This window comes from Geotrypetes seraphini, chromosome 2, assembly GCF_902459505.1.
Source record: "Geotrypetes seraphini chromosome 2, aGeoSer1.1, whole genome shotgun sequence".
Taxonomy (NCBI): domain Eukaryota; kingdom Metazoa; phylum Chordata; class Amphibia; order Gymnophiona; family Dermophiidae; genus Geotrypetes; species Geotrypetes seraphini.
The window spans coordinates 89,945,534-89,971,748 of record NC_047085.1 but is presented as its reverse complement, the minus strand read 5'-3'; the positions used below and the strand labels follow the sequence as shown (position 1 = coordinate 89,971,748).

General features: G+C 45.4%; 1 protein-coding gene across 1 annotated transcript in view; it reads left to right on the top strand.

Moving 5' to 3' along the window:
- Positions 1–26,215, top strand: part of ZBTB10 (zinc finger and BTB domain containing 10) — a 139,153-nt gene that overhangs the window by 42,256 nt on the left and 70,682 nt on the right. The window contains exons 3-4 of the mRNA XM_033933709.1: positions 8,177–8,245; positions 22,329–22,504. Of these exons, the coding sequence (XP_033789600.1) occupies positions 8,177–8,245; positions 22,329–22,504 (245 nt within the window). The remainder of the gene's footprint in view (positions 1–8,176; positions 8,246–22,328; positions 22,505–26,215) is intronic.

Below are 26,215 nucleotides of genomic sequence, written 5' to 3'. Positions count from 1 at the left end.
TTAAATGCAAAATACAAAAAATTGTTATTAGCCTAGTGGTAGTGATACCCCATGAAAGTACATTTATAATAGGTGGAGAAAAAGCCTCAACTTATCAACAATATACAGATGGCAACCCAATGAGTTCTTAAGCCAGTCCTGCTCTGTATCATAGGCAAAAAACTGCACACATTTCAAAATGTAATTTTTCAAAATGGGACCAAAGCCACCACTGTGCACAGGGAGCCAGAAAAAGAGCAAAACAGTTCATTTATCTTCTGACGATGGCGGCAACAACAGCAGCGAGTAGGTCTTCCTGCTATAGCTTATCCTGCTATAGCTTATCACGCTGACAAAAGACAAGGAACTGGATGTCACCAACAAGGCTCTTGTTTCGCCGAACAATGGCTGCATCAGGGCAATCGCATTCTCTCCTGCTCCGTCCACACACGACTCAGAATGGCACTGGATTTTATACTTCCGGTTTCTTGGGGGGATGCAGCCGTTGTTTGGCGAAACAAGAGCCTTGTTAGTGACATCCAGTTCCTTGTTTTTTGTCAACGTGAGAAATGCTATAGCAGGAAGACCTACTCGCTGCTGTTGCCATCGTCAGAAGATAAGTGAACTGTTTTGTTCTTTTTCTGGCTCCCTGTGCACAGTGGTGGCTTTGGTCCCATTTTAAAAAATTACATTTTGAAATGTGTGCAGTTTTTTGCCTATGATACAGAGCAGGACTGGCTTAAGAACTCATTGGGTTGCCGTCCGTATATTGTTGATAAGTTGAGGCTTTTTCTCCACCTATTATAAATGTACTTTCATGGGGTATCTCCACCACTAGGCTAATAACAATTTTTTGTATATTGCATTTATATTTTTGCTGTTGCGATTTTGATTCTTGAGAGATGTTTAAATACCTATGTAATGTAAATGCGAATGAGTCGAGTCTCTTTCATTTGAAAGGAAAATGCAATGAGAGGGCATAGGTTGAAATTGAGGTGATAGTCTCCGGAGTAATCTAAGGAAATACTTTTTTACAGAAAGAGTGGTATATGCATGGAAGGGTCTCCCGGAAGAGGTAGTGGAGGAGACAGAGACTGTGTCTGAATACACTGGGATAGGAACGTGGGATCTCTTAGAGAGAGAGATAATAGTTACTGTGGATGGGCCTTTTATCTGCCATCATGTTTCTATGTTTGTGTTTCATGGAGAGGGTGGTTTATGCCTGGAATGCCCTCCCTATAGAGCAGGGATCTCAAAGTCCCTCCTTGAGGGCCGCAATCCAGTTGGGTTTTCAGGATTTCCCCAATGAATATGCATGAGATCTATGTGCATGCACTGCTTTCAATGCATATTCATTGGGGAAATCCTGAAAACCCGACTGGATTGTGGCCCTCAAGGAGGGATTTTGAGATCCCTGCTATAGAGGTAGGTGGTGGAGGCAAAAACGGTTTTCAAAAATGCGTGGGATCAGATACTAAGGATCCCTAAATAGAAAGAGGATAGTATTGAGACACAACTCAACAGATCAAAAACTAGAACTTCATTTATGATGTGCATGAATGGTTCTTAAATGGAAGCCCAGCGACGGGAAAGTGAAGATGATTCCAAATGGACTTCTATGGTCTGCGTCCAGTATATGGCAAGATGGATCAGGGGTGGGGCTGGGACTGGGATTTAGCTTTGAAGGCAACTCCAGCAGTGGGGCATTGTGGAATGTGTAGCCAGTGCTAAACAGACTTCTACGGTCTCCATTTCATATGCGGCAAGAAGGATCAAGAGCAATTTATATGCATTTCATACCACATTGAGTACAGGTCTTACCTATCTTGGGGGAGGGGGGAGATATACTGAAACAAATAATTACTGGTTTGTTGCTTTGAGAAGGAATGCAACCGTTGGGCAGACTGGGTGGACCACACAGGCCTTTATCTGCTGTCATTTACTATGTTACTATATTACTGTGTAAGAGTTATGGTCACAAGTGTACTCCAGCGTGATAATTGTGTGTATTTGACTGATTTTTCCATTGATTTTTAATGGACTCATCCAGGACCCACCTAAGAAGACAGAGGGATTTTCTGTGTCCTGGGTGTGTCAACTGTTAGTATGTAGTCAGTTCTGCAAAGTCTATGGAGTCTTCAGTTTAGGTACAGTTAGGCTCTCTGCTTGTTTCCTCTTAATTGTTTTGGTATCTTGAGTAGCTTTGGTATTAGCATTATCCCAGGACAAGCAGGCAGCATATTCTTGACTGATGGGTGACGGCACCGACGGAGCCCCGGTACGGACAATTTTAGAGTGATTGCACTCTAAGAACTTGGAAAGTTCTGGCAGGCCGCACCGCGCACGCACGAGTGCCTTCCCGCCCGACAGAGGCGCGCGGTCCCCAGTTTCTTAGTTTCCGCGGAGCTAAGAAGACGCGTTTCTCTCAACGGCCGTTGTGAGAAAATCTTTTTGATTCTTCCCGCTCGCGTAAACTCGTGAAGGAAATATTGTTTCCTTCCTTTTTACCTTTATTTTCTTTTCTTTAAAAAAAAAACAACATTTGTTTTTTTCTTCTTTTATTGATTTCGCCCCGGCGGGGCCTTTTGCCACCATCGAGGCCTCGGCCTTCGATTTGGCTGAAGCCGTTTTTACATTCATGCCCCTTCAACCCGGGTTCAAGAAGTGCCAGCGGTGTGCACGACCAATTTCACTCACTGACCCACATAATTGGTGTCTACAGTGTCTTGGTCCCGACCATCGAGCGTCTACCTGCACCCGCTGTACAACTTTAAAAAAGCGAACTCTGAAAAATCGTCAAATCCAGCAGAGATTGCTTTTTGGTGCCGAAATGTCTGACTCTACTACACCGGCACCGACATCGGCTCCGGCACAGTCGGCACCCACCTCATCGACGCCACGCGATACCGCGTCGGCGTCGACTCCTTCAGGTAAGCCGGCTAAGAAGCCTTCCCCGTTGGAGCGTCCTCCGGTCTCGGTGGCAGCGAGCCCAATCCTGCCGACCTCGAGGCGCCCACGGAAGCGCTCCGCCCCAATAGAGGTGAGCCCCTCGACATCGGGTTCCTCATCCTCGGGGCGTAGAGCAGCACCACAGGTACCGCAGAAGAAAAAGGCGGTACCGGTGCCCTCACTCGAAGAGCGTATAGCTGCTGTTCTGCAAGTGCAGCTTAAAGAACAGTTGCAACACCTTCTTCCTTCACTCTTGGCACCGAGCCTTCTGGTCCCGGTCTGGTCTGAGCCACCGGTACTGACAGTGGAACGCCCTATTTTATCCGCTTCCACTTTGTCGGTACCGGTACAATCTGCTTCCTCGGTCTCCATGCCGGTTCTTGCACCGGAGCCAAGAGCTCACCATCAGGCTGTACAGACTTCGGCTCCGGTGCATCCAGTGACATCTCCCGGTACCGAGTCGATCAGGTCAGGGAAATCGCTTCGCAAATCTCGTCACCTAGAACCCTCCACACCAGAATCTCGGGACCGGAGTTTTCAAGTTCGAGATCCTGATTTGTGGGGTGATTCAGAGGATCCTCTTCTTTCTGAAGGGGAATGCTCTTCTGGTGACGAGGACCCTTCTGCTTTGGGACCTTCCTCTAGACCAGATGTGTCCTCTTTTTCTTCCTTTTTGAAGGAAATGTGTGATTCTCTCTCCATCCCCTTGGAGGCTGAGTCAAAGAAATCCAAAGCTTTTCTAGATGCACTGGATTTTGACCAGCCTCCAAAGGAATATCTTAAGTTACCTCTCCATGACATCTTGAGAGAGACCTTTTATAAAAATTTAGAATCTCCTTTAACTGTACCTGGAACTTCCCGCAAGTTGGACTCTTTATATAAAGTCATTCCCATTCCTGGGTTTGACAAGCCCCAACTACCTCATGAGTCCCTTTTAGTTGAATCCACACTCAAAAAGTCTAAGGGGGCTAGTGTGTATGCTTCAGTCCCTCCTGGCAGAGAGGGTAAATCCATGGACAAATTTGGAAAAAGGCTGTACCAGAATGCGATGTTGGCCAACCGGTCAGGAAATTACGCATTCCATTTCTCATTCTATCTAAAACAGCTTATACAAAATCTGACTGTTTTCGAGAAATATCTTCCCCGACCGGAAGAAATCTGTTTTTCACCAAACTTGTTCCTCCCTTTTGCAGCTTCGTAAATTCATGGTCAGATCAATTTATGACACTTTTGAACTGACCTCCAGAGCCACAGCTATGTCTGTAGCCATGCGACGGCTGGCCTGGCTTCGAGTTTCCGAACTCGATGTCAATCATCAGGACCGGCTAGCCAACGCACCTTGTTTGGGGGATGAGCTGTTTGGAGATTCCATGGATTCCACTACTCAAAAGCTCTCGGCTCATGAAACTCGGTGGGACACTCTTCTTAAAACTAAGAAAGCAACTCCACCTACCAGGCCTTTTCGTCAGCACTCGGCCTACCAACGAAGATTTGTGGCCCGTCCTCTGCCACAGACTTCACAACAGCCTAGACGTCAGAGACAACAAAGACCACCTGCTAGACAGGCTCAGCAACAGCAGCAGGTGAAACCTCCCCCTTCACAAAAACCTACTCAACCCTTTTGACTTGATTCTCCTGGACATAGCCAATTTTCCTCCTTCTACTCATCTTCCACAGCCCATAGGAGGACGCCTTATACATTTCATAAGCCGTTGGGAAATCATCACCTCGGACCAGTGGGTCCTCAACATCATCCGCCACGGCTACTCTCTCAACTTTCAGACACCTCCTGCCCAAAGTCTGCCAAGAGAGTCTGCTTTCAACACTCCTCGGTCTTCCCTCCTTCTTCAAGAGGTTCAATCCCTCCTCCTTCTGAACGCTATAGAGGAAGTTCCTCTAGATCAGAGAGGGCAGGGATTCTACTCCCGTTATTTTCTAGTCCCCAAAAAGACAGGAGATCTAAGACCCATTCTAGATCTTTGCGATCTCAACAAATGCTTGGTAAAAGAGAAATTCAAAATGCTTTCTCTGGCCATTCTTTACCCTCTTCTCAATCAAGGCGACTGGCTATGTTCCCTCGATCTCAAAGAAGCATACACTCATATACCGGTCAATCTGGCCTCCAGACAGTACCTACGCTTCATGATCAATCGTTGTCATTACCAATACAAGGTGCTTCCCTTCGGTCTTGCCTCCTCTCCAAGAGTGTTCACCAAATGTCTGATTGTGGTGGCTGCCTTTCTACGATCTCACCACCTTCAGGCCTTTCCTTACCTGGACGACTGGTTAATCAAGGCCAATTCATCTCAGACTGTTCTCCTGGCCACCAACCAAACCATCATGTTTCTTCAACTTCTGGGGTTCGAGATCAATCTACCCAAATCTCATCTCATCCCCACTCAGAGACTTCAATTCAACGGAGCTGTCTTGGACACAGTCCTCATGAGAGCGTTCCTGCCATCCAACCGTCTTCAAACGCTTCAATATCTGTGTCAGCAGGTGCTTCTACAACTTTCCATCTCTGCCAAGCAAATGATGATACTCTTGGGTCACATGGCCTCCACAGTTCATGTCACACCCTTCGCACGTCTTCACCTACGCACTCCTCAATGGACCCTAGCTACCCAGTGGTCCCAAGCGATGGATCCTTGCTCACGTCACATATCTGTCACATCATCTCTTCGTCAGTCTCTACAATGGTGGTTGATATCCTCAAATCTCTCCAGAGGTCTTCTGCTCCATCTACCTCCTCATCAACTAGTCATCACCACCGACGCCTCCCCTTATGCCTGGGGAGCTCATTTGAACGAGTTCCAAACTCAAGGCCTTTGGATGGCCCAGGAAAAGAAGCATCACATCAATTTCCTGGAACTCAGAGTGATGTTTTATGCCCTCAAGACCTTCCAACATCTTCTCTTTCCTCAAGTTCTCCTGCTGTGCACAGACAATCAAGTTGCGATGTACTACATCAACAAGCAGGGTGGGACGGGCTCTCGCCTCTTGTGCCAGGAAGCCCAGAAGATCTGGACTTGGGCCATAAATCACCATCTATTCCTGAAAGCTATCTACATTCAGGGAGAAAAGAATTCCTTAGCGGACAAGCTCAGCAGAATTCTCCAGCCTCACGAGTGGACACTCGATCCTTTCACTCTACAGTCCATCTTCGCTCAATGGGGCACTCCTCAGATAGACCTCTTTGCAGCTCCTCACAATCATCAGCTGCCCCTATTCTGCTCCAGTCTCTACTCTCCTCTCCGTCTGGCAGCGGATGCATTTCTCCTCGACTGGTCCAATCTGTTCCTGTACGCTTTCCCTCCTCTGCCTCTCATGTTGAGAACCTTGTTCAAGCTCACGAGGGAACGAGCCACCATGATTCTGATTGCTCCGAGGTGGCCCAGGCAACATTGGTTCTCCCTTCTACTTCAACTCAGTTCCAGGGAACCTTTTCTTCTTCCACTGTTTCCTTCTCTGCTTACACAGCATCAGGAGACCCTTCTGCATCCCAACCTCCAGTCTCTGCACCTGACAGCTTGGTATCTCTCGGGCTGACTTCTCATGATACTCTTTTGTCTCAGCCCGTTCGTTCCATTCTAGATGCCTCCAGGAAACCAGCCACTCTGCAATGTTACCATCAGAAGTGGACACGATTTTCTTCCTGGTGTCTTCTTCATCATCTTGATCCCACTTCCCTGGCAGTGGAGACATTGTTGGATTATTTGCTTTCTTTGTCTGACTCTGGCCTTAAGTCTTCTTCCATCAGAGTCCACCTCAGTGCCATTGCTGCTTTTCATGAGCTGGTTCATGGAAAACTTCTCTCAGCTCATCCCCTGGTGTCCAGGTTCATGCGGGGTCTTTTCAATGTGAAACCACCTCTTAAAGCCCCTCCGGTTATCTGGGATCTCAATGTGGTTCTTTCCGCCTTAATGAAGCCTCCATTTGAACCTTTGGCTACCACTCCTTTCAAGTTTCTCACTTGGAAGGTACTTTTCCTTATTGCTCTTACCTCTGCCAGGAGGGTCAGTGAGCTACATGCACTAGTTGAAGATCCACCTTTTACGGTCTTTCATCATGACAAAGTGGTTCTGCGTACACATCCAAAGTTTCTCCTTAAGGTTGTCTCTGAATTCCATCTCAACCAATCCATTATTCTGCCTGTCTTCTTTCCGAAACCTCACTCTCATTCTGGGGAACAGGCTCTGCATACTTTGGATTGTAAGAGGGCTCTAGCTTACTATCTAGAGCGTACAAAACCCCACAGATCAGTTCCCCAACTCTTTCTGTCCTTTGATCCGAATAATTTGGGACGTCCTGTTTCTAAACGTACGTTGTCTAATTGGCTGGCAGTGTGCATTTCATTCTGTTATGCTCAGACCAGACTGACTCTGGAAGGTTCTGTCACGGCCCATAGAGTCCGAGCGATGGCAGCTTCTGTAGCTTTCCTCCGTTCCACTCCTATTGAGGAAATCTGCAAGGCTGCTACTTGGTCCTCAGTTCATACTTTTACATCTCATTATTGTCTGGATGCATTCTCCAGACGGGATGGACACTTCGGCCAATCTGTTTTGCAAAATTTGTTTTCCTAATGGCCAACCTTCCCTCCATCCCTCTTCTTGTTAGCTTGGAGGTCACCCATCAGTCAAGAATATGCTGCCTGCTTGTCCTGGGATAAAGCACAGTTACTTACCGTAACAGGTGTTATCCAGGGACAGCAGGCAGATATTCTTGCGTCCCTCCCACCTCCCCGGGTTGGCTTCTTAGCTGGCTTATCCTAACTGGGGACCGCGTGCCTCTGTCGGGCGGGAAGGCACTCGCGCGTGCGCGGTGCAGCCTGCCAGAACTTTCCAAGTTCTTAGAGTGCAATCACTCTAAAATTGTCCGTACCGGGGCTCCGTCGGTGCCGTCACCCATCAGTCAAGAATATCTTCCTGCTGTCCCTGGATAACACCTGTTACGGTAAGTAACTGTGCTTTTTGGAATATTCCTGACAGCACCACTAGCTATACTGATGTCACCTACATATTCAAGTCTCTGCCTATATCTGCTAATAGGGGGACATAACCCATGGGATTGGGGTGCTTTAGTATTATTTAAGGAAAGAAAAGAAAAAAGGTTAGAACAGATTTTACCATAGCTTTTGTGAAGTGGTGTATGTAGGTCTGTTCCATTTTTCTTTACTTTCTCTGGCAAAAAGTCTTTAAAACATATAAAATAGCAAGTTTGAAAGAAAATCTTTATATTTCTCTTGTAGGAACGTCAAATGAGTTCAAATATGCAAATATGTTCCCAGAGTCTTGGCCAAGAGAGTCATGGGAAAATGGTAGGTAACAAACAAGCGAGGTGAATTTTATTTTGGGGGTTTTCTTTTGATTTTAGTTTTTTAAACTTCCATGTGTTTTTCTAGAACTTTACTAATACAGGCTGTTTTATCTTCTCATTAATATTATTCAGTAGGTATACTTATCTCAGATGTTGTCATAGAATTTAGAAGAAAAATGGCCTACTACTTACCCTATATACTTGAATATAAGCCAAGGTACAATTTTTGCCCCCCTTGTAGGAGAAAAATGGTAACTCGAATATAAACTGAGGGTTTTTATTCTATCATTCCTCTCTTGTGATGCCCTATACCCTCCTTTCCAGTAGTCTTATCTCTCCGCTGCCACTGCATGCCTTCCCCGAACCAGCAGGCTTTTGCTGCTGGAATTGGTGTATGCCTACACCCCTGCCCATGCCCCAACCCTAGTGGAGCATCAACTAGTGCTCTATCCCTCCCAAGTGAGAGAATCACTCGTGCACGCAACCCCGCCTGTGCCCCACTAGAACATCAGCTAGTGCTCCTTCCCACCCTCCGCAAGCATGAGTAACAGCCGCACTCCCGCCCATGCCCCAATCCTTACTGGAATGTCAGCTAGTACTCCTTTCCCAAACAAGAATAATGGCTGCAAACCCACCTGTGCCCCAACCCCCACTGGAACCTCAGCTAGTGCTCCCTTCCTCCCAAGCAAGAGAAACACCCGTGCTTGCAACCCCACCTGCGCCCCACTGGAAGGTCAGCTAGTGCTCCTTCTCCCTAACAAGTGATACTGACATCTCCCCAAACCTACCGTGATTTTCTGGTGGTCTAGCTGCATGTTGGGGCAGGAGCGATTCCCACTTGCTCCTGCCCATTGTTCCTCCACAATAAAATTGGCCGTTGAGACTTTCATTAATCCATTCAGAATGCCACTGGCATGATTTAAATCAAGTCTCTTTGACTAGTGATATAAATCAGTTTAATTTAAATCAAATCCACCCTGTAAGCAACAATCCTTTTTTTATTTTTCAATCCTTTTTTTATTTTGCATTTTTATATATCCTATATAATAAAACGCTAGCTGCGCATGCGCAATCAGACTTGCGTGATCTGTAATCCGTGATCCGTAGGTCCGTGGCTAAGGTGATGTGCGGTCTTGCCGGCTCTGGCTCCCTTTCCCTTCACGGGTTATTTCTATGTTCACCCAGCTCCCTTACACTGTAGGTCCGTGGCTAACATGATGTGTGCTCTTTACGGCTCTGGCTCCCTTTCCCTTCACGGATTATTTGTATGTTCACCCAGCTCCCTTACAGCGGCGGCGGTGGCTCCTCTCTCGAGTCTATGGCTATGCTACAACCCATGCAGCCGGGGAGCGAGAGATAAGCCTCCACTGCCGCTTGTAACTTTAGAAGAAACACTCTGCAAGCCACTTGGGGGACGGGGGCTCAAGGAATGAAGTTTCCCTCCAAAATTGGGTGACGGGGTCAAAAGCACACGAGACAAAAGTGCACCGAAAAACCAGCGCGGGCGCGCCTTTGTCTCGCGCGCTTTTGACCCGTCACCCAATTTTGGAGGGGAACTTTATCCCTTGAGCCCCCCCCCCCCCATGACTCTGCCACTGCCTTGAAGGGAAATTCCTACTCACATAACCTGCTCCAAACACAGGATTCTTCTTCAGAGCAGCAGCATTACCAAGCTGAGTTGAGCCAATCACAACGCAAGCAACATTCTTATAACACCTCCCCATCCGGGTAATAGCACAAACGTTCGATGGTTGGCTGACTCACGATGGGAGGATGCGCCGCAGCAAAGTGCTGCACAGGTACTGGAGGGGGAGAGACATATCGCTTCTGCACCGGTACAACCATCCCTCCAGCGTTGGCAGTCGCTGCACGTTAACAGGCTGCTTCGGGCTTTCTCCTGCAGTTGAGCCCCTCTGCCGCATCACCGATGACGTCATCAATGACGCAACAGAGAGACTCAACGGCAGAAGAAAGCCGAAACAGCCTGTTTAGCGTGCTGCGGCTGCCAATGCTGGAGGGAGGTTTGGTATTAAAGTCATCTTGCTGGGAGGGTCGCAGAGTCAGCGGGGGTTGGGCTGGGAGGGGAGAGAAGCGTCTGCCTCGGGTGCTTCAGGCAGCAGCAGCGTTTACAATTCGCTGCTGTTGCTGGCTTCAGGCCTTCCTCTCTGGCCGGTCCTGCCTACTTCCTGTTTTCATGAAGACAGGACGGGCCAGAGAGAAAGACCTGAAGCCAGCAACAGCAATGAATTGTGAATGCTGCTGCTGACCAATCAAGTAGTTAAATGAGGAAAGGGAGCAGAAGGGGAGAGAATGGCTTGGAGGGAAGGAGGAAGGTATGCCAGGCCAAGAGGAGGAGCTGGAGAGAGGCCATATGGGACAGAGAGAGAGAGGGCGGACACTGGATGGAAAGAGAAGAGAGGGCAGTGAATGGAAGGGGCAACATAGAGGGTGAACAGTATTCTAGCACCCGTTAATGTAACGGGCTTAATGACTAGTAATATATATAAAATACAAAGAATTGATAGTCCATGTGAGGTAGCTGTTAAAGATAATCTAAGCAAGAGAGAAATAAACCTGGTAATTGCCCTCCTATTCAAATTGTATACTGCCTAATACTTAAGATATTTTTAATCTGCCTTTATCCAAGGCGGCTCACAGTATTACATACACATTTCAGGGTTTGAACATCTTAAAAATCACATACATCAACAAAAATCATAAGATTATACTATCTCAGCCTATATATTACTTCTCAACCGCTCATCTACTACATTACTTCACTAAAGCAGCACAAATCTGATAATCTGTAAAAAAGATGATATTCAGAAGATAAGTATTAACTTAAGAAGCAGGATATTAGCTTAAAAAAGTTTGAACAAACAGATGCTCCAGATTATATAAGAAATGCCTTCACCAGATCAGACCTTAGGTCCATCTAGTCCGGTGACCCGCACACGCGGAGGCTAAGCTAGGTGTTCCCTGATGATGACCTTGTTTACCCGTATCCTTCAATGTGATTTGCAAGAAGGTGTGCAATGTGCATCCAACTTGCCTGTGAATCCTAGAATGGTGGTCTCCGTCACAATCTCCTCCGGGAGAGCATTCCAAGCATCCACCACTCACTGTGTGAAACAGAACTTCCTGACATTTGTCCTGGGCCTGTTGACCCTCAGTTTCAGTCCATGACCTCTTGTCCAAGTCACATTTGACAATGTGAATAATGATGTTTTTTGCTCTATTTTGTCATTCTTTTAGTATTTTAAAAGTCTCTATCATATCCCCTCGCAGTCTTCTCTTCTCGAGGGTGAACAATCCCAGTTTTCCAAGGCGTTCTTTGTAGCTCAAATTCTTCATACCTTTTACTAGCTTCGTGGCTCGCCTCTGCACCCTCTCCAGCAGTGTTATGTCCTTCTTTAGGTAGGGAGATCAGTGTTGGATACAATATTCCAAGTGTGGTCTGTCCATTGCACTGTAAAGCGGCATTATGACGTCCGCCAATCTACTTGTGATTCCCTTCTTTATCATGCCCAACATCCTGTTTGCTTTCTTTGCCGCCGCTGCGCATTGAGCCGGTGGCCTCAGGGTCCTGTCTATCAGTACCCCCAGGTTCTTTTCTTGTTCGCTCTTGTCCAATGTTACACCTAACATTTTATATTCATGTTCCTTGTTTTTTCTGCCTAGGTGCATCACTTTGCACTTTTCTATATTAAATTTCATCTGCCACTTTTCCGCCCATTTCTCTAGCTGGTTCAAATCTCTCTGGAGTTCTTCGCTGTCCTTTTGTGACCCAACTGCCCGAAATAGTTTTGTGTCATCTGCAAAACTTGATTATATTACTTGTTGTTTCTGTCATTTATGAAGATATTGAATAAGATGGGCCCAAGAACTGAGCCCTGGGGCACACCACTTGTTACCTCCTCCCAGTCCGAGAACTTCCCATTTATGCCCACCCTCTGCATTCTGTTTTCCAGTCATTTGCCTATCCATCTTAGTATATCCCCTTCTATTCCATGGCTTTGTAGTTTCCTCAGAAGCCTTGCGTGTGGAGCCTTGTTGAATGCTTTCTGGAAGTCCAAGTATATTATATCCACCGGTTCTCCGCTATCGATTTGTTTGTTCACCTTCTCAAAAAATTGAAGTAAATTCGTCAAACATGACTTCCCCTTCCTGAAGCCATGTTGACTAGCTCTCATCAGGTCGTGATTATCCAGGTGTTGCACTATGCTATCCTTAATTAGTGCTTCAACCATCTTCCCAGGAACTGACTTAAGACTCACAGGTCTATAGTTGCCTGGTTCTCCTCTTGATCCTTTTTTGAAGATTGGGATGACATTCGCTATCTTCCAGTTGTCTGGTATTCGCCCGGTTCTAATTGACATGTTAGCTAGGGATTGTAATAGTTCTCCGATTTCTACCTTAAGCTCCTTTAACACTCTCGGGTGAATTCCATCTGGTCCAGGGGATTTATCACTTCTTAGTTTGTCAATCTGATAGTATATCTTGTCCAAATCCACATTCACTGTGGTGAGGCTTTCCTCAATTTCTCCCTTGAATAGTCTCCCTGTTTCGGGCATTGATGCAGTGTTCTCCTTGGTAAAGACAGACGCAAAGAATGAATTTAGCCTATCTGCAATCTGTTTGTCTTCCTTGATGCACCCTTTTCTTCCTTTGTCGTCAAGAGGGCCTATACCTCCTTTGCTGTTTTTTTCCCTTTTATGAATGTAAAAAAGGGCTTGAAGTTTTTGGCTTCTTGCGCTATCTTTTCCTCATAGACCTTTTTGACGTCTCTTACCGCCTTGTGCATGTTCCAGGCCTCCGTTGTTTTTTCACGTTTCCATTTTTTAAATGAGTTCCTCTTTTCCCTTACTGCATCCTTCACCTCTTTAGTTAGCCAAGCTGGTTCTCCTTTGTTCTTATTTTTCCCTTCTTTGGATATCTGTGGAATGTAGAGATTCTGTGCTTCGGTGATGACATTTTTTAGTAGGGACCATGCTTGGTCGACCGTTTTGATTTTGGCTGTCCTATTCTTGAGCCGTTTTTTAACCATGGCTCTCATGCTGTCATATTTTCCTTTTCTTAAGTTAAAGGTTGTGGTTAGTGTCTTGGTTTGTTTCCCCTTCCCGATGTCGATTTTAAAATTGATCATGCTGTGATCGCTCATCCCCAGCGGGACTGTGACTTCTACATCTGTTGTCCTTCCAGTTATGCCATTTAGGACCAAGTCCAAGGTTGCGGTCCCTCTTGTCGGTTCTCCCAACATTTGTTCTAGGAAGCAGTCCCCTATCATTTCCAGGAACTTTGTTTCCCTGCCGCAGTTTGAGGTTCCTAGGTTCCAGTTTATCCCCGGAAAGTTGAAGTCTCCCATGATCGTTACGTTTCCTGTTCTACATCCATGGTTGATTTCCTCTATCATTTCTGTGTCTGTTTCTTTCGTCTGTCCTGGGGGTCGATAATAGAGGCCTATTTTTGTGTCTGCTTCGTTTTGTCTAGGAATCTTTATCCAAAGGGACTCCAGTTTTTGTTTTCCTTCCATCTTCCTTTCTCTGATAGACTCTACTCCTTCTTGGACACATAGGGCAATACCTCCCCCTTTTTGCCCTATTCTATCTCTTCTGTATAGTTTGTATCCCTGCAGTACTGTGTCCCATTCATTTTCCTTGTTCCACCATGTTTCTGTTATTCCAATGATATCCAGTTCTTCTCGTCTTGCTAGTGCTTCCAGTTCCCCCCTTTCGTTTCTCAAGCCATGTTAGCTGTGGTACACGGATCTAGTTTGGCTACAGAGAGACAAATGTCTCAAATTGGTGCTTAATCTGCCTCTTCTCTTACAGGGTCTAATTGCCTTGGAGAATCCAGAATGCTTTGGGCTTACCCATGGCTCTTGAGCACATTGCCTTAGCGTGGAAGGGTTGCTTGGAGGTGGTCATAGCTACCCTCCTAAGATTCAAGAAATCAGCGACTGTCGCAGCCTTTGCTAAGGCTTAGAAATTGTTTCAGTGCTGGTGTGCTAAGCAATGTGAATCCCTTTAAGACTCTGATGTCAGTGGTTCTGGTGTTTCTTGAGGACGGTATCAAGAAGGGTCTGGCACCTTAAAATGCAGGTGCTTTAGGGCTCAAGTTGAGGAAATTTCTTTGGCCTCTCATCCTGATGTAGCCAGTGTTGCAGCTGCATTTTTCAGTACAACAGCCGTTTCTCTTGTGGAATCTTAACATTGTTTTCCATACCCTCAGGCCCCATATGAACCTTTACAAGAGGTGAGTTGAAGATGTCTGTCTCATCTGCTCTGATTTCAATTTGTTATTATTCTTTTTATCCTGAATTTGAGGCTTTTTGGTGCTTCAGAGGTTCCCAGTTTTACTGAGATAGCTCTGCCCGGGAGAAGACACAGACTCTCCTGTTGGAAGTCTGTAACTAGGAGGGAAACCCTTTTACCAAGCACCTACCTAGCTGGCCTGCATTGACACTTTTGGAAGGCTCGGGGACCATTTCCCTTGTAGCAAGGCTTGCTCCTGGTTATTACTGGAGCTTTAGCACAGGCTTTGTGACCCTGTGTTAGTCCTGAGGACTTTATCAGTTGATGGCTGTGTTTCCACCCCCCATCTACGCACGAGGAGCTGTGGGGGTCTGGGTTCTCAGTCCATATGATGGTCTGACTGGCAGCCCAAGAAATAAGTATTTGGATCTTCTTTATATGCTTGTCTGAGGCAGTAATTTTCTCTACCTTCCAGCTACTGTTTAAGCTGAAGCAGGCACAACACCAACTGAAATGAGTACAGTCCATTGTAGTGTATGGGATACATAGGGGATGGGTTCTTTAATTGCATTTTTGGAGGTTTCTGGAGTTAAGATATGAGTCCCCTACCTTCAAAAACCCCTTTCCTAAATTTTTTAAATTTTTGTTTAGCTGTCCCAGGCCATTTTTTGGCGCCGAAGTGCTGCCATGGTGGCCATCTTGGGTTTCTCAATCTGATTTCAAAAGCCTGTATCTGCCTCAATTTTGTTTATAATCATTAGAGATGGACTCCTCAGGCTGTTTTACCCGATTCATTCCAGATTTACACTGGATGACTGCCTGAGGAACATCTGTGTTCCATGTGCCATGGGGCATATGGGGAAGGGGTGTTGCAGGCGGCTCTTTTTTTTTTTTTTTTTTGGGGGGGGGGGGGGTGGCATGAATTCCTTCCAGAACCATGGTGGCATGAATTCCTTCCAGAACCATTAGATAGCAATGCAGCAAAACTCAGATGCACGGATGCTTCTGTGCCCCTCGAGGAGAGAAGGTGAGTCCCTGTAGATGTCCTTTAGAGTTCCTGATTAGGGCTTTACCCCTGATTTTCTTGGTCCTATGTTTGAAGTCTATTTGGCTTATTGGGGCCGCTCTGCACCGTCTGGGGTACCATCTGGTGTTGCGCAGTACCACTTCTGAAGCTTCACTTGAAAGAACTAGAGGTCCAGTCAGAGGAGAGACTGATGACTGGGAATTGGAATCATTTCCTTTACTCCCTCAGAATGAATATTCAGCTTTGAAGGAGTCAGGGTTTCAGGCTGGGGCTAACAGTCAGGAGTCTGTGGCATCCCTGGACCAAGGAGAGGACCCAGCTGTTGGCTTTGCTCAAGGTCATCACAGAATCTTTGAAGCTTCATCCCTCGCAGACCTCTGCAGCTCAGCAGTCTGACATGAACAGCTCATAAATTTTTCCTTTGCATCTTGACACTGCATTGATGTTAATGAGCATTGGGAGGCTCCGGAGAGTCCCTTGCAGGTTGCCAGGACTGTGTTAAAATTGTGTCTCCTGGCTCTGGATTTTCAACAGCTGTTTGTCCTGTGTGTACACACACAATCCTAAAGTGGATTCACCGGTATCTCAGGTTACTAAGTGACCTTCTCTGCCTAGTTAAAATGTAGTAACTTTGAAGGATGCGCAAGACTGCAGGGTAAATTTAATCCTCAAAAGACAGTTTGAGGCCTTGACTTTGGGCTGAAGGTGACGGCAGTGGCTTTCTTCATTGTGCTCCCCTGCCATACTATATTGCTTTAGGCTCCATCAGAATAAGGGGATGCTTACCCCTAGTTTCTAATTTTGGGGGTGGATTATGTGGCAGATGCCCTTATGATGTTCAGGGTCATGAGCAAGGTCTCTGCTTAGTCTGTTGCCGCCCATAGCATGCTCATGTTCAGGCAATGGAAAGGAGAGACTGCTTCCAAGGCTATGTTGAGTAGACTATCTTTCAAGAGCCAAATGCTCTTTGGCAAGGGACTGGATGATCTTATGGGCCTATGTGGCAGTTTCATCAGACCTCAGTTAGGTCCTCTCCTCAGAGATTGTTTTATGGCTTTCCGCATTAGTTTGGAGGATCTAGGAGAGCTCAACCCTTAGGTTCCCGACCCGCAGCAGCCTCCAAGAAGATCCAATGAAATAAGGCTAGTCACCAAACTCCAGTGGATAGGAGGTCAATTCTTGGCATACTTGGAGGCCTGGGCAAAGATTTGCTCAGACCACTAAGTACTGGACATCGTTTAAGAAAGTTACAAGCTTGAATTCTTCCATCCTCTACTGGACCTCTTTGTGGACACTCTGACTGGACAGCCAGAGAAAGTGATCAAGGTCCAAGCAGCTGTAAAATGGCTCATTCAAGTCATAGAACTTGTACTTCCCAAAGAGTCTATATACTTGATCATACTTGAGAAAGACTCAGATGATGAGGACAGTCCAGGATCTGAAGTTGGTCAATGCTGTATGGGAAGTGCTCTGGTTCTGGCTAGAGACTGTTCATTTGGTCATGGCCTCAGTGGTGCTGGGGGAATTTTTATCCTCGCTGGATTTGACAGAGGCTTATTTGCATATTTTCATATTTCCAGCTCATAGGAAGTTCCTGAAGTTTCATGTGCTGGAGAGACATTTCCAGTTTACAGTGCTCCCGTTCAGTCTGGCAATGGCGCTTTGCACCTGTTATCGTTGCAGTAGCGCACCTGTGCAAGGCAGGGATCTAAATGCATCCATATTTGGATGATAGGCTGATGCGAGTCCCATCCAAGGTCGATGGGACTCGCAGTGGCACAATTTGGCTAATTGTTGCAGGAATCAATTTGGCTAACTGTTACAGGAATCATCAATTTTCGGAAGATCCACCTGGAGCCAACACAAGCCCTAGAGTACATACTTGGGAATCTGCTTCAACAAGATAGAAAGCCATGTTTTTCTTCCAGAGCCACACAAACTGAAGCTAAGACACCAGAGTTTGGAGATCCTAAGCAAAGTCTCCTCCTACTGGTGATGGGGTCAATGGTAGTGACCATAGAGGTTGTTCTGTGGGTGAAAACTCATCTCATGTCCCACTGGTCTCCGCAGATGAATTCTCTCCAGATGCTGCTGGCTAGGATGGCAGAGGTGTGTAAAAGTTTGTTGGTGGTTCTAATTGGAGTAATTGACCAAAGGCTTGCCTTTAAGCATATTCTCTTGAGTGATCCTGACAACAAATGATAGTTTTTATGAGTGGGGTTGGTCATTGCTCGAGTCATCCAGTTCAAGGCCCAGAACACCGGGTGGAATTTGTACCTGGTGTTCTACCCTGCAGAAATGTTCGATAATCAGCCGGAGTCCCTTTTGCCAAGCTTAGCAGGCAGCAGTAGTGTCCCTGAGTCATAGATGCTGGCACCTCAGTGGCTTATGGATGCTGCCAGCGACTGCTGCGCTTGGTGGAGGGGAGTTCTGGCAGTCTCTAGAGGAGGTCCTCTGCTGGCAGTTCTTGGGGATCCCCATCTGCCACAGCAAGGGTCAACAAGTACTTCAACACTGTAGAAATAAAACCAGAAATGCATTTCCTTTTCTTTTGAACACAATACAAAGACATCTGCTATATACATTTCCTAAAGCTAACATATTTTAGTCAATAAATTCCTTTTTTTACCTTTGTTGTCTGGAAACTTATTTTTCCATCAAGTTGGTCCCAGTTTCTTTTTCCGCTTTCCCATCTTCTGTAAATTCTTCTGTTGTTGTCCATTAGTTCCTCCTGCCATGGTCCAGCAATTCTCCCTTTCTCATTTTTTGTGCCTGCCCACCAGCCCCATGCTCAACATTTCTCCTTCTGTTCTATCACCCCTCTCCAGCACCATGCCACATCTCTCCCTCCATTCCCTTCACCACTATGTCTAACATTCCTCCCTCTTGCATCCCTTGCAATCTGTCCCACTATTCCCTTTCCACCACATTTCTCACTCTCATCTTTCTCTTCCCTATCATCTGTACCTCACTCCCTCCCTATGACCAAAAATTCTCCTCTCTCCCATTCCCTGTGTGTACACAACCATCTCTCTTTCCCGCTCACTGACACCCACGCCCAATTCTTCCTTTCTATTCCCTCCCCCACTTCAGCATCTCTTTCCTTCCATTCCTCCATCCTCTTTTCCAAGTTCATGCCTTCTGTGTCCAAAAATGCACTCCCTCCCACCCCCTTCATTCGATAATAGCAGAGGTTGGAGGCAGCCTGCAGCATACCATATGTAGCCGACCCGGAAGTCTTCCCCCGAAGTCAGGGTTGACGTCGGAGGGAAGGCTTCATGTCAGTCTGGCGGCGGCTGAGGTGTCAGGTGGGAGGGGGTAGATACTGGATGTAGGAGGTGAGAGGAGACAGACTAGATAGAAAGGGGGAGGCATCAGACACACTGGATGAAAGGGGAAAGTAACAGACAAGCTGGAATGCTTGGGGAGAGAGAAAAAGACAGATGATGGATGTAGAGAAAAAGAGGAACACATTGAATGGAAGGGAGGAGAGGGGGAGGATGCAGATGGGAGGAAAGAGAAAGATGGGGCAGACACTGAATAGAAGGGAGAGAAATGAAGCAGATGCTGGGCTGAAGGGGGGAGAGAAAGATGGGCAGATGCTGGATGGAAGGGGGAGAGAGAAGGGTGGATGATGGATGGGGTGACAGGGGGCAGAAAGGAGGAAGAGAGGAGACAGATCAGATGCTGGGCAGAAGCAGGAGAGAGGGACAGAGCAGGATGGAAAGAGGGGGAGGGGCAGATGCTGGATGGAAAGGAGAAAGAGAGAGGGAAGATGCTGGTTGGAAATGGAGGGGAGGGGAGGGAAGATGCTGGAGAGAAGAGAGAAAGGACAAATGCCGGATAGAAGGGGAGCAGAGAGAGAGGGAAAAATGCTGAATGATGGGAGACAAAGATGATAGAATTTGTGATAGACTAGGAAATAAGAAGAAGTGGAATAAGAGATCCAGAGTGAGGGAAAGAAATGGCAAGTTTTGGTAGACAGAGCAGACCATCCAAGCTCACGGGGCTTCAGAAAGCTCATGGTAGTGGCAGAGCAGTTTTCATCCTCACTTGCTGCAGTCCAAAATCCTGGGTTGAAGCTCTTTGCTGGGTTTTTGCAGTTTTGGCTCAGCACTGCAGCCTTTGGCGTCCACCGATCCCCACTCAGCTCTGAGCCACAGATCTCAGCTCATGCAGCAGAACAGAGTGTGTGCCTACGTGCTGAGATCACTGCCTACGTGACAGCTATGTGATCCAACCTCTATACTTTTACAGAATGTTACAGGGTGGATGTAGCAGCATAACTAGATGTTGTTTTTGGGTCATCCGTGATAGCAGCAGGCTCATCTGCCCCTACCTAGACTCGAGGTCTGCTTTGGGGTACATCCCATTGGTTCAAGACTTGTATGCCTTTTGCACTAGATGGGAAGATTAGGTTCTTACCTCAGTAATCTTTTTTTCTAGTACAAAGGCATTTGATTCTTGATGGTCCGCCCTATTAGATTTCAATTAGCCTGCTTATTGTCTCAGACATGTATATATTTCTAGACGCTTGACTTTCTCCTGTCAAACAGGTATGAAGAGTGATGAGATAACTCTTTATTGCAAAAAGGCAATGGTAGACTGTGAGAATTACATAATTGGCAGTGCTGGTTACACTCAAGTTGGTGACTTGTTCGGTTTCAGCTTGTTGTTTTGTTATGTTCCAACTGGTTTCTTTAATTGTAATTGTTTAAGGCCAGAGCAGACTTAGCTCATGCCTCTTCTCTTTATTTCTCCATATATAGTGTTTTTTTGTTTTTTTTCCAATTACTGTACTTTGGTACGAACTGAGGAAATAAAGCATAGTGCTATCCAGTGATACAGGAAGCAGAGCCAAAAATATAGATAATGCCTTCTGCACAACTTGCTATTAGAGGTGAATAACCCATTGGTTCAAGATTCATACCTTTCTACTAGAAAGAAAATTATCAAGGTAAGAACCTACTCTTCCCTTGCGATCCAGTAAGAATTGTGAAAGAAGATGGACTAAAAATATGCTAAATGAAGTAACGATAACCATCTATTGACATACTTTACACTCAGGCACTACCCAAACAATTACACATACAATGGAATAATATCTTTCTTAATTCTACTCTGTGCATATGAGATCTGTTCAAAAAGTTCCAGGACTGATTTTATAAAAATTTATTAAACAATCTTACAACTTATTCCATTGGATCACCACCAAAGTACTCCCCTTCCCTATGTATACATTCCCAGTGTCGTTTCCACTTAAGGAAACAGTCCTTAAATGCATTTTCAGGCATCGCCAAAAGTTGCTGCGTTGAATTTTGCTTTGTCTTCAACGGTGTCAAATTGATTTCATTTCAGCATGGATTTAAGTTTAGGAAACAAGTAGTCAGCAGGGGCCAAGTCAGAAGAGTAAGGTAGCTGGAGAAGAACTGTCATCGTGTTTTTCGCAAAATTTGGGAATTTTGATGCATTCAAAAAATCTTCCACAGCTCATGATATGTTCCCCAGAAGCCACTTTCAACATTGCATATGTTTCTGTAACTGAACTTCATGCTGTAGCACTGCTCATTGAGGTCACACATGATGAAAAATAGCTGATCATGAAAACACACTTTCACAAAAACTGCTGTAGCTCGGAGACAAAAACAGATATCAACAAATGGAAAAAAAGGTTACTTGTGAGGTTTCAAGCTACTAAATGTCGCCTAGCGCATCTCAAAAGAACTTCCCTTTGGTGCATAATTCAAACTGTCTTGGAACTTTTTGGACAGGCCTTGTTTACTTGACTAGGCAAACCTACCTACATGCTTGCAAACACCTCTCACTCTCACCTCCATCCCTTCCCCCTCCTTTTCCCCAAAGCCCCCACTTTCAGTCTAATTTCCATTGATGCATTACACCCAGGCCCAGCATGTTTAGCTTGTGTGCTGTCTGTTATGCTTTTATTATGTTTCCAACTTTTCAAATGCAGTTTAAACAGCTGAGATTGCAATAATGTAAATTAAAAAAAAAAAAGGGAGTGGTTATTAAGATGTAATAAATATAAACTCTGTATTAGAGAGGAGAAAAATAGGGACTCTGAAATAAAGTGGAGAATACATTGGCAGCTTTAGCCATCAAATACTGATTACCATACTTACAGATTTTGTTTGATTTTTGATCACAACTATTTTGGGATTTGGTGTGTTTTGGTTTTTTTTGTTTCATGCAGATCATTAGCTACTTAACAAAGAATTGTTTCAGAAAATTCTAAAAAACACTTCTGGCATTTATTGTGTATATAGAAGTGTTTTTAAAAGATGGAAAAGACTACATTTTTAAGCAGCATGTAGCATCTCGAATAGTCATGAAGTGATTGCTGAGATTTTTCTATCAGTTAAAACAACTCCTGCAAAAAGGGAAATGCAGCTTGATTCGAACAGTAATTTTTTCCCTGTAAAAAAAAATGCATTGATTCTTTATAGACAGTGACGTGCAGTTGCTTAAAATGATGTAGGAAGTGTCAGACAAATCTTGTCTTTCATATTATTTTAAAAATAAAATGGAAAAAGTTCTCTCAAATGCTTTTTTTCCTCATAATCAATAGTGTATTATTGTGCACACTATTGACATAAAGCAAAACTAGTTTTAAACAAAACTGACATCAAAACCAGGAATGACATTAAAATTTTTTTAAAATTTTTATTCATAAATGTGTTTTAAGCAGTGATCATCTTCTAAGCATATAGATATTTGACATAACTTCAGTTGATTCTTTTACTGTGATACAACAATGTAAACATTGTAAGCATTCCTTCTTTTAGGTGATGCTTCTTCAGTACTTATGAACAAGTTGAAGTGTCCTCATTGCAACTATGTAGCCAAGTACAGAAGAACACTAAAAAGACATTTGTTGATTCATACTGGTGTAAGATCATTTAGTTGTGACATCTGTGGGAAACTGTTTACTCGAAGAGAACACGTCAAAAGACATTCCCTGGTAAGTAGTAATTTAAGTATAGTTGGGATCTCAACTAGAGAGTTGCGTGGGGACAGAGTCCCTGCTGGAATTGAATCCATCCCTGCGAGGAACTAATCCGTCCCCGCCTGTCCCTATAAACTTCAGAAGTAGTTATTTCATTTAATTATGCTACTGAATTAAAGGCTCTGGTAGAGACCCATTTACAAATAAGCAAAAACACTTATTAATTTGGAAATATTAATTGGGAAGAATACATACTTTGTAAACAGGTCTCTGCCAGAGCCTCTAATGTAAATATAAAATACAAATACTCCAGCTATTTTGATTGAGGACTTCCTCTGAAGGTGGCCAATGGTCCCTTTTGCCAAACATGGTAGGCAGCAGTAGCATCCCTGAATCACATATGCGGGCACCTCAGTGGCTCATGGATATTGCCAGTGACTACTGCGGTTGGTGGAGAGGAATTCTGGTCGTCTTTGGACGAGGTCCTCAGCTGGGGATCCCCTCCAGCCACAGCAAGAGTCAGCACTGGAAAAATAAAACCAGAAATGCATTTCTTTTCTTTTGAACACAATACAAAGACATCTGCTTTATACATTTCCCAAAGCTAACATATTTCAGTCAATAAATTCCTTTTTTACCTTTGTTGTCTGGAGATTTATTTTTTCCATCAAGTTGGTCCCAGTTTCTATTTTCTGCTTTCCAATTTTCTTCAAATTCTGTTGCTGTCCATTGGTTCCTCGTTCCATGGTCCAACATTTCTCCCATTGTAAAGCATCCTCACTCCCTTCTGTCCTGGATCAATCTTCCTTTTTTCCCCCTTCCTCACTCCTGAACAGCATTTTTTCCTCTCTCCTCCACCTCCATGTGGAACAAGTCTCCGTCTCTCACTGTCCACCATCTCTTTATCTCTTAATCCCTCCCTTGCTGCAAAGGGAGTAGAGAGAGAGGAATCCAGGGTGCATTTCTCCCACCCCCTCTACTGCCATATCCAACATTTCTCCCTCTCTCAGCCCCTGGATCATGTGCAGCATCTTTCACCCCTGCCCACCAGCCCCATGCCCACCATTTGTCCCTCTCTCATCCCCCGGATCACGTGCAGCATCTTTCACCCCTTCCCACCAGCCCCATGCCCACCATTTGTCCTATCACCCCTCCCCAGCACCATGCCTCCACCACCATGTCCAATATTTTCCCCTCTCATCTTTCTCTTCCCCATGAATCTGTACCTCATTCCTCTCCCTAGGCCCCAAAATTCTTTCTTCCATTTCCCATGTGCACCATCTCTCTTTCACTCTAACTCACACACTCATTCCAAACAATTCTCCCTTTCTTTTTCTGCCCCCACTTCAGCATCTTTCCCTCCATCCTATGTCCCAAATTTGTGCCCTCTTCCTCTCTCCCTCTCCGTCCGAAGTTCATGCCCCCTCCCTACTTTCCAGCCTTTGTCCAAAGTTTGTGCCCCTCCCATATCCCAACGCGCATCCTCCTCTATCCCAAGTCCGTGCCCTCTCTCTCTCTGTCCCTTCATTGGTCCAAAGTGCACGTGTTTTGTGGCCCAACTATTCGGTGCCCCCCTCCTGCAAGACTACGCTGGAGCCGTCCAAGCCAGCCGCTTCCTTCCTGCCTTCCAGCCGCACTTCTTCACAGGGCCACAGACACTGCTTGCTGCACATGTCTAACCCCGAAGCTTTCTCTGATGTCGGAGGGAAGGCTTCCAGGTCAGCTACTCATGGCATACTTGGAGTGCTGCACGCTGCTTGGTGGAGAGTCAAATGCAGCAGGAGGGCAGGAAAAGGAGGTGCACAGGTATTGGAGCCTCTCGAGGTGCCTCCAACCCTGCGGGATCCCTACGTCCCCCGCAACCCTAGAGGGGAACCCCGTGTGATTCCTGTCATCCCCGTTCCTGTGCAGCTCTCTAATCTCAACATTTATGAGATTCTATACCATTCGATTAAAAATAATAAACAGGATAATCAGTGTAATTCAGATTTATCCCAGCACAAGCAGGCAGCATATTCTCACATGTGGGTGATGTCATCCATGGAGCCCCGGTATGGACAGCTTTAAAAGTGCATCACCACTTTAAGAACTTAAGAAAGTTTGTGAACTGCCCGCACCACACTGCGTGAGTAACTTCCTGCCTGATGGATGCTCGCGGCTCCTCAGTTCTTAGTTTTCCAAGGAGCTAATAAGTTGTATTTCTGAACGTTGTTCAGTTTTTTGCCATTTGCCTTCCTGCTCACGTATTTTTTCTTTTGTTTTTAATTTAGAGTTTACTTCTTTTTAAAAGAAAAAGAGGAACATTTTTTCCTCTCATGTATCCTCAGGGGCTTTGGCCGCTAAGGCCTTCATTTTTCTTTAGCTACTGAAGTCGATTTGGCTGATGCGGTCTTTTCGAGCATTCCAGGCAGCTAACGGGCTTAAAAAGCCAATCTCTCTTCCCGACACTTGGTGCTTCCAGTCTCTTAGCCCAGAACACTGAGTGGAACTTGTGTATGGTGTTCAGAAATGTTCGATAATCAGCTGGAAACTTCAACAACAAAGATTGTTTGGGACCATCATGGGCATCAATCACCTCGCAACCGTCGTCGAAGACATCAACATAGACATTGGCATTGGGAGACATTGCTTCATCTGGTAAGCCAGCTCAGAGGCTTCCAGCTTCCCAACTGGTGTCACAGGTCACTTTTACATCGAGTCTCTTGATGCTGACCAAGCAGTGATGACCACCTTCCGGCTTGCCTCAGCCTTGAAATGTGCATCCTTATTGAGGTCACCCTCTTCGAGGTACTGGCATATAAGCAGAGGTACCAGTGCTTTCCTTCTGGGTACAGCTCGATATGCTGTTCTGAAGGGATTTGGATGATGCATGTAAGCTGCTTATCCCAGTATCGAGTCCCTTGGTACCAGCCCAATCTAAGTACATGGCTACCAGGTCCTAAAGTACCGCAGCTGATTCTCCAGAGCGACATCAACGTTATATGTCTAGGTATCGAACCTCTCACCACCGGACCAGTTTTTCATCAACAGTCCAAAGAGTATCGTTCCCGCCTAAAAGCTGGCCCAAAGCCAAAGAAGACTTCTGCGAATTTGTCCTGCACAATTCTATCAGCCCCAACTACAACATCATCACAGGGGACATAAATTTACACCTAGACGAAGAGAACAACACAGACGCAATAGAGCTTAAAAACTTCCTAACTCTACTCAACTACAACATCCCCGTACCCACACAAACTCACAAAAAAGGCCATCATTCAGACCTAGTTGCCATGTCCACAAAGGAAAACCTTGACCCAATCATCTCTCTGACTGAAGGCACCTGGCATCACAACATCTGGTTCGACCACTTCACCTATTATTTTAAGCTGATCTGGTCACACCGAAAATCTAAAACACGTCCGATAATAAAAAAAAAGAACATCAAACAAGAGGTTATATTAATCCAGAAGAATACTGGTCAGAATACGAACCGCATACAGTAATAGAGGAAGGAATAGATTTCTGGGAACACTGGAACACAACCAGCACATCCATCCTAGATAAAATCGCCCCTTACATAAAAGCAATGCAAACAAATTCAACAAATGGTTTGACGCCGAACTACTAAAAACTAAACAAACAGCTAGGCGACTAGAAAGAATTTGGAATAAAATAGGAGAACTGATTGACCGCAACAATTGGAGAGCCTACATAAAAACCTACAAACAACTGATAAAAGACAAA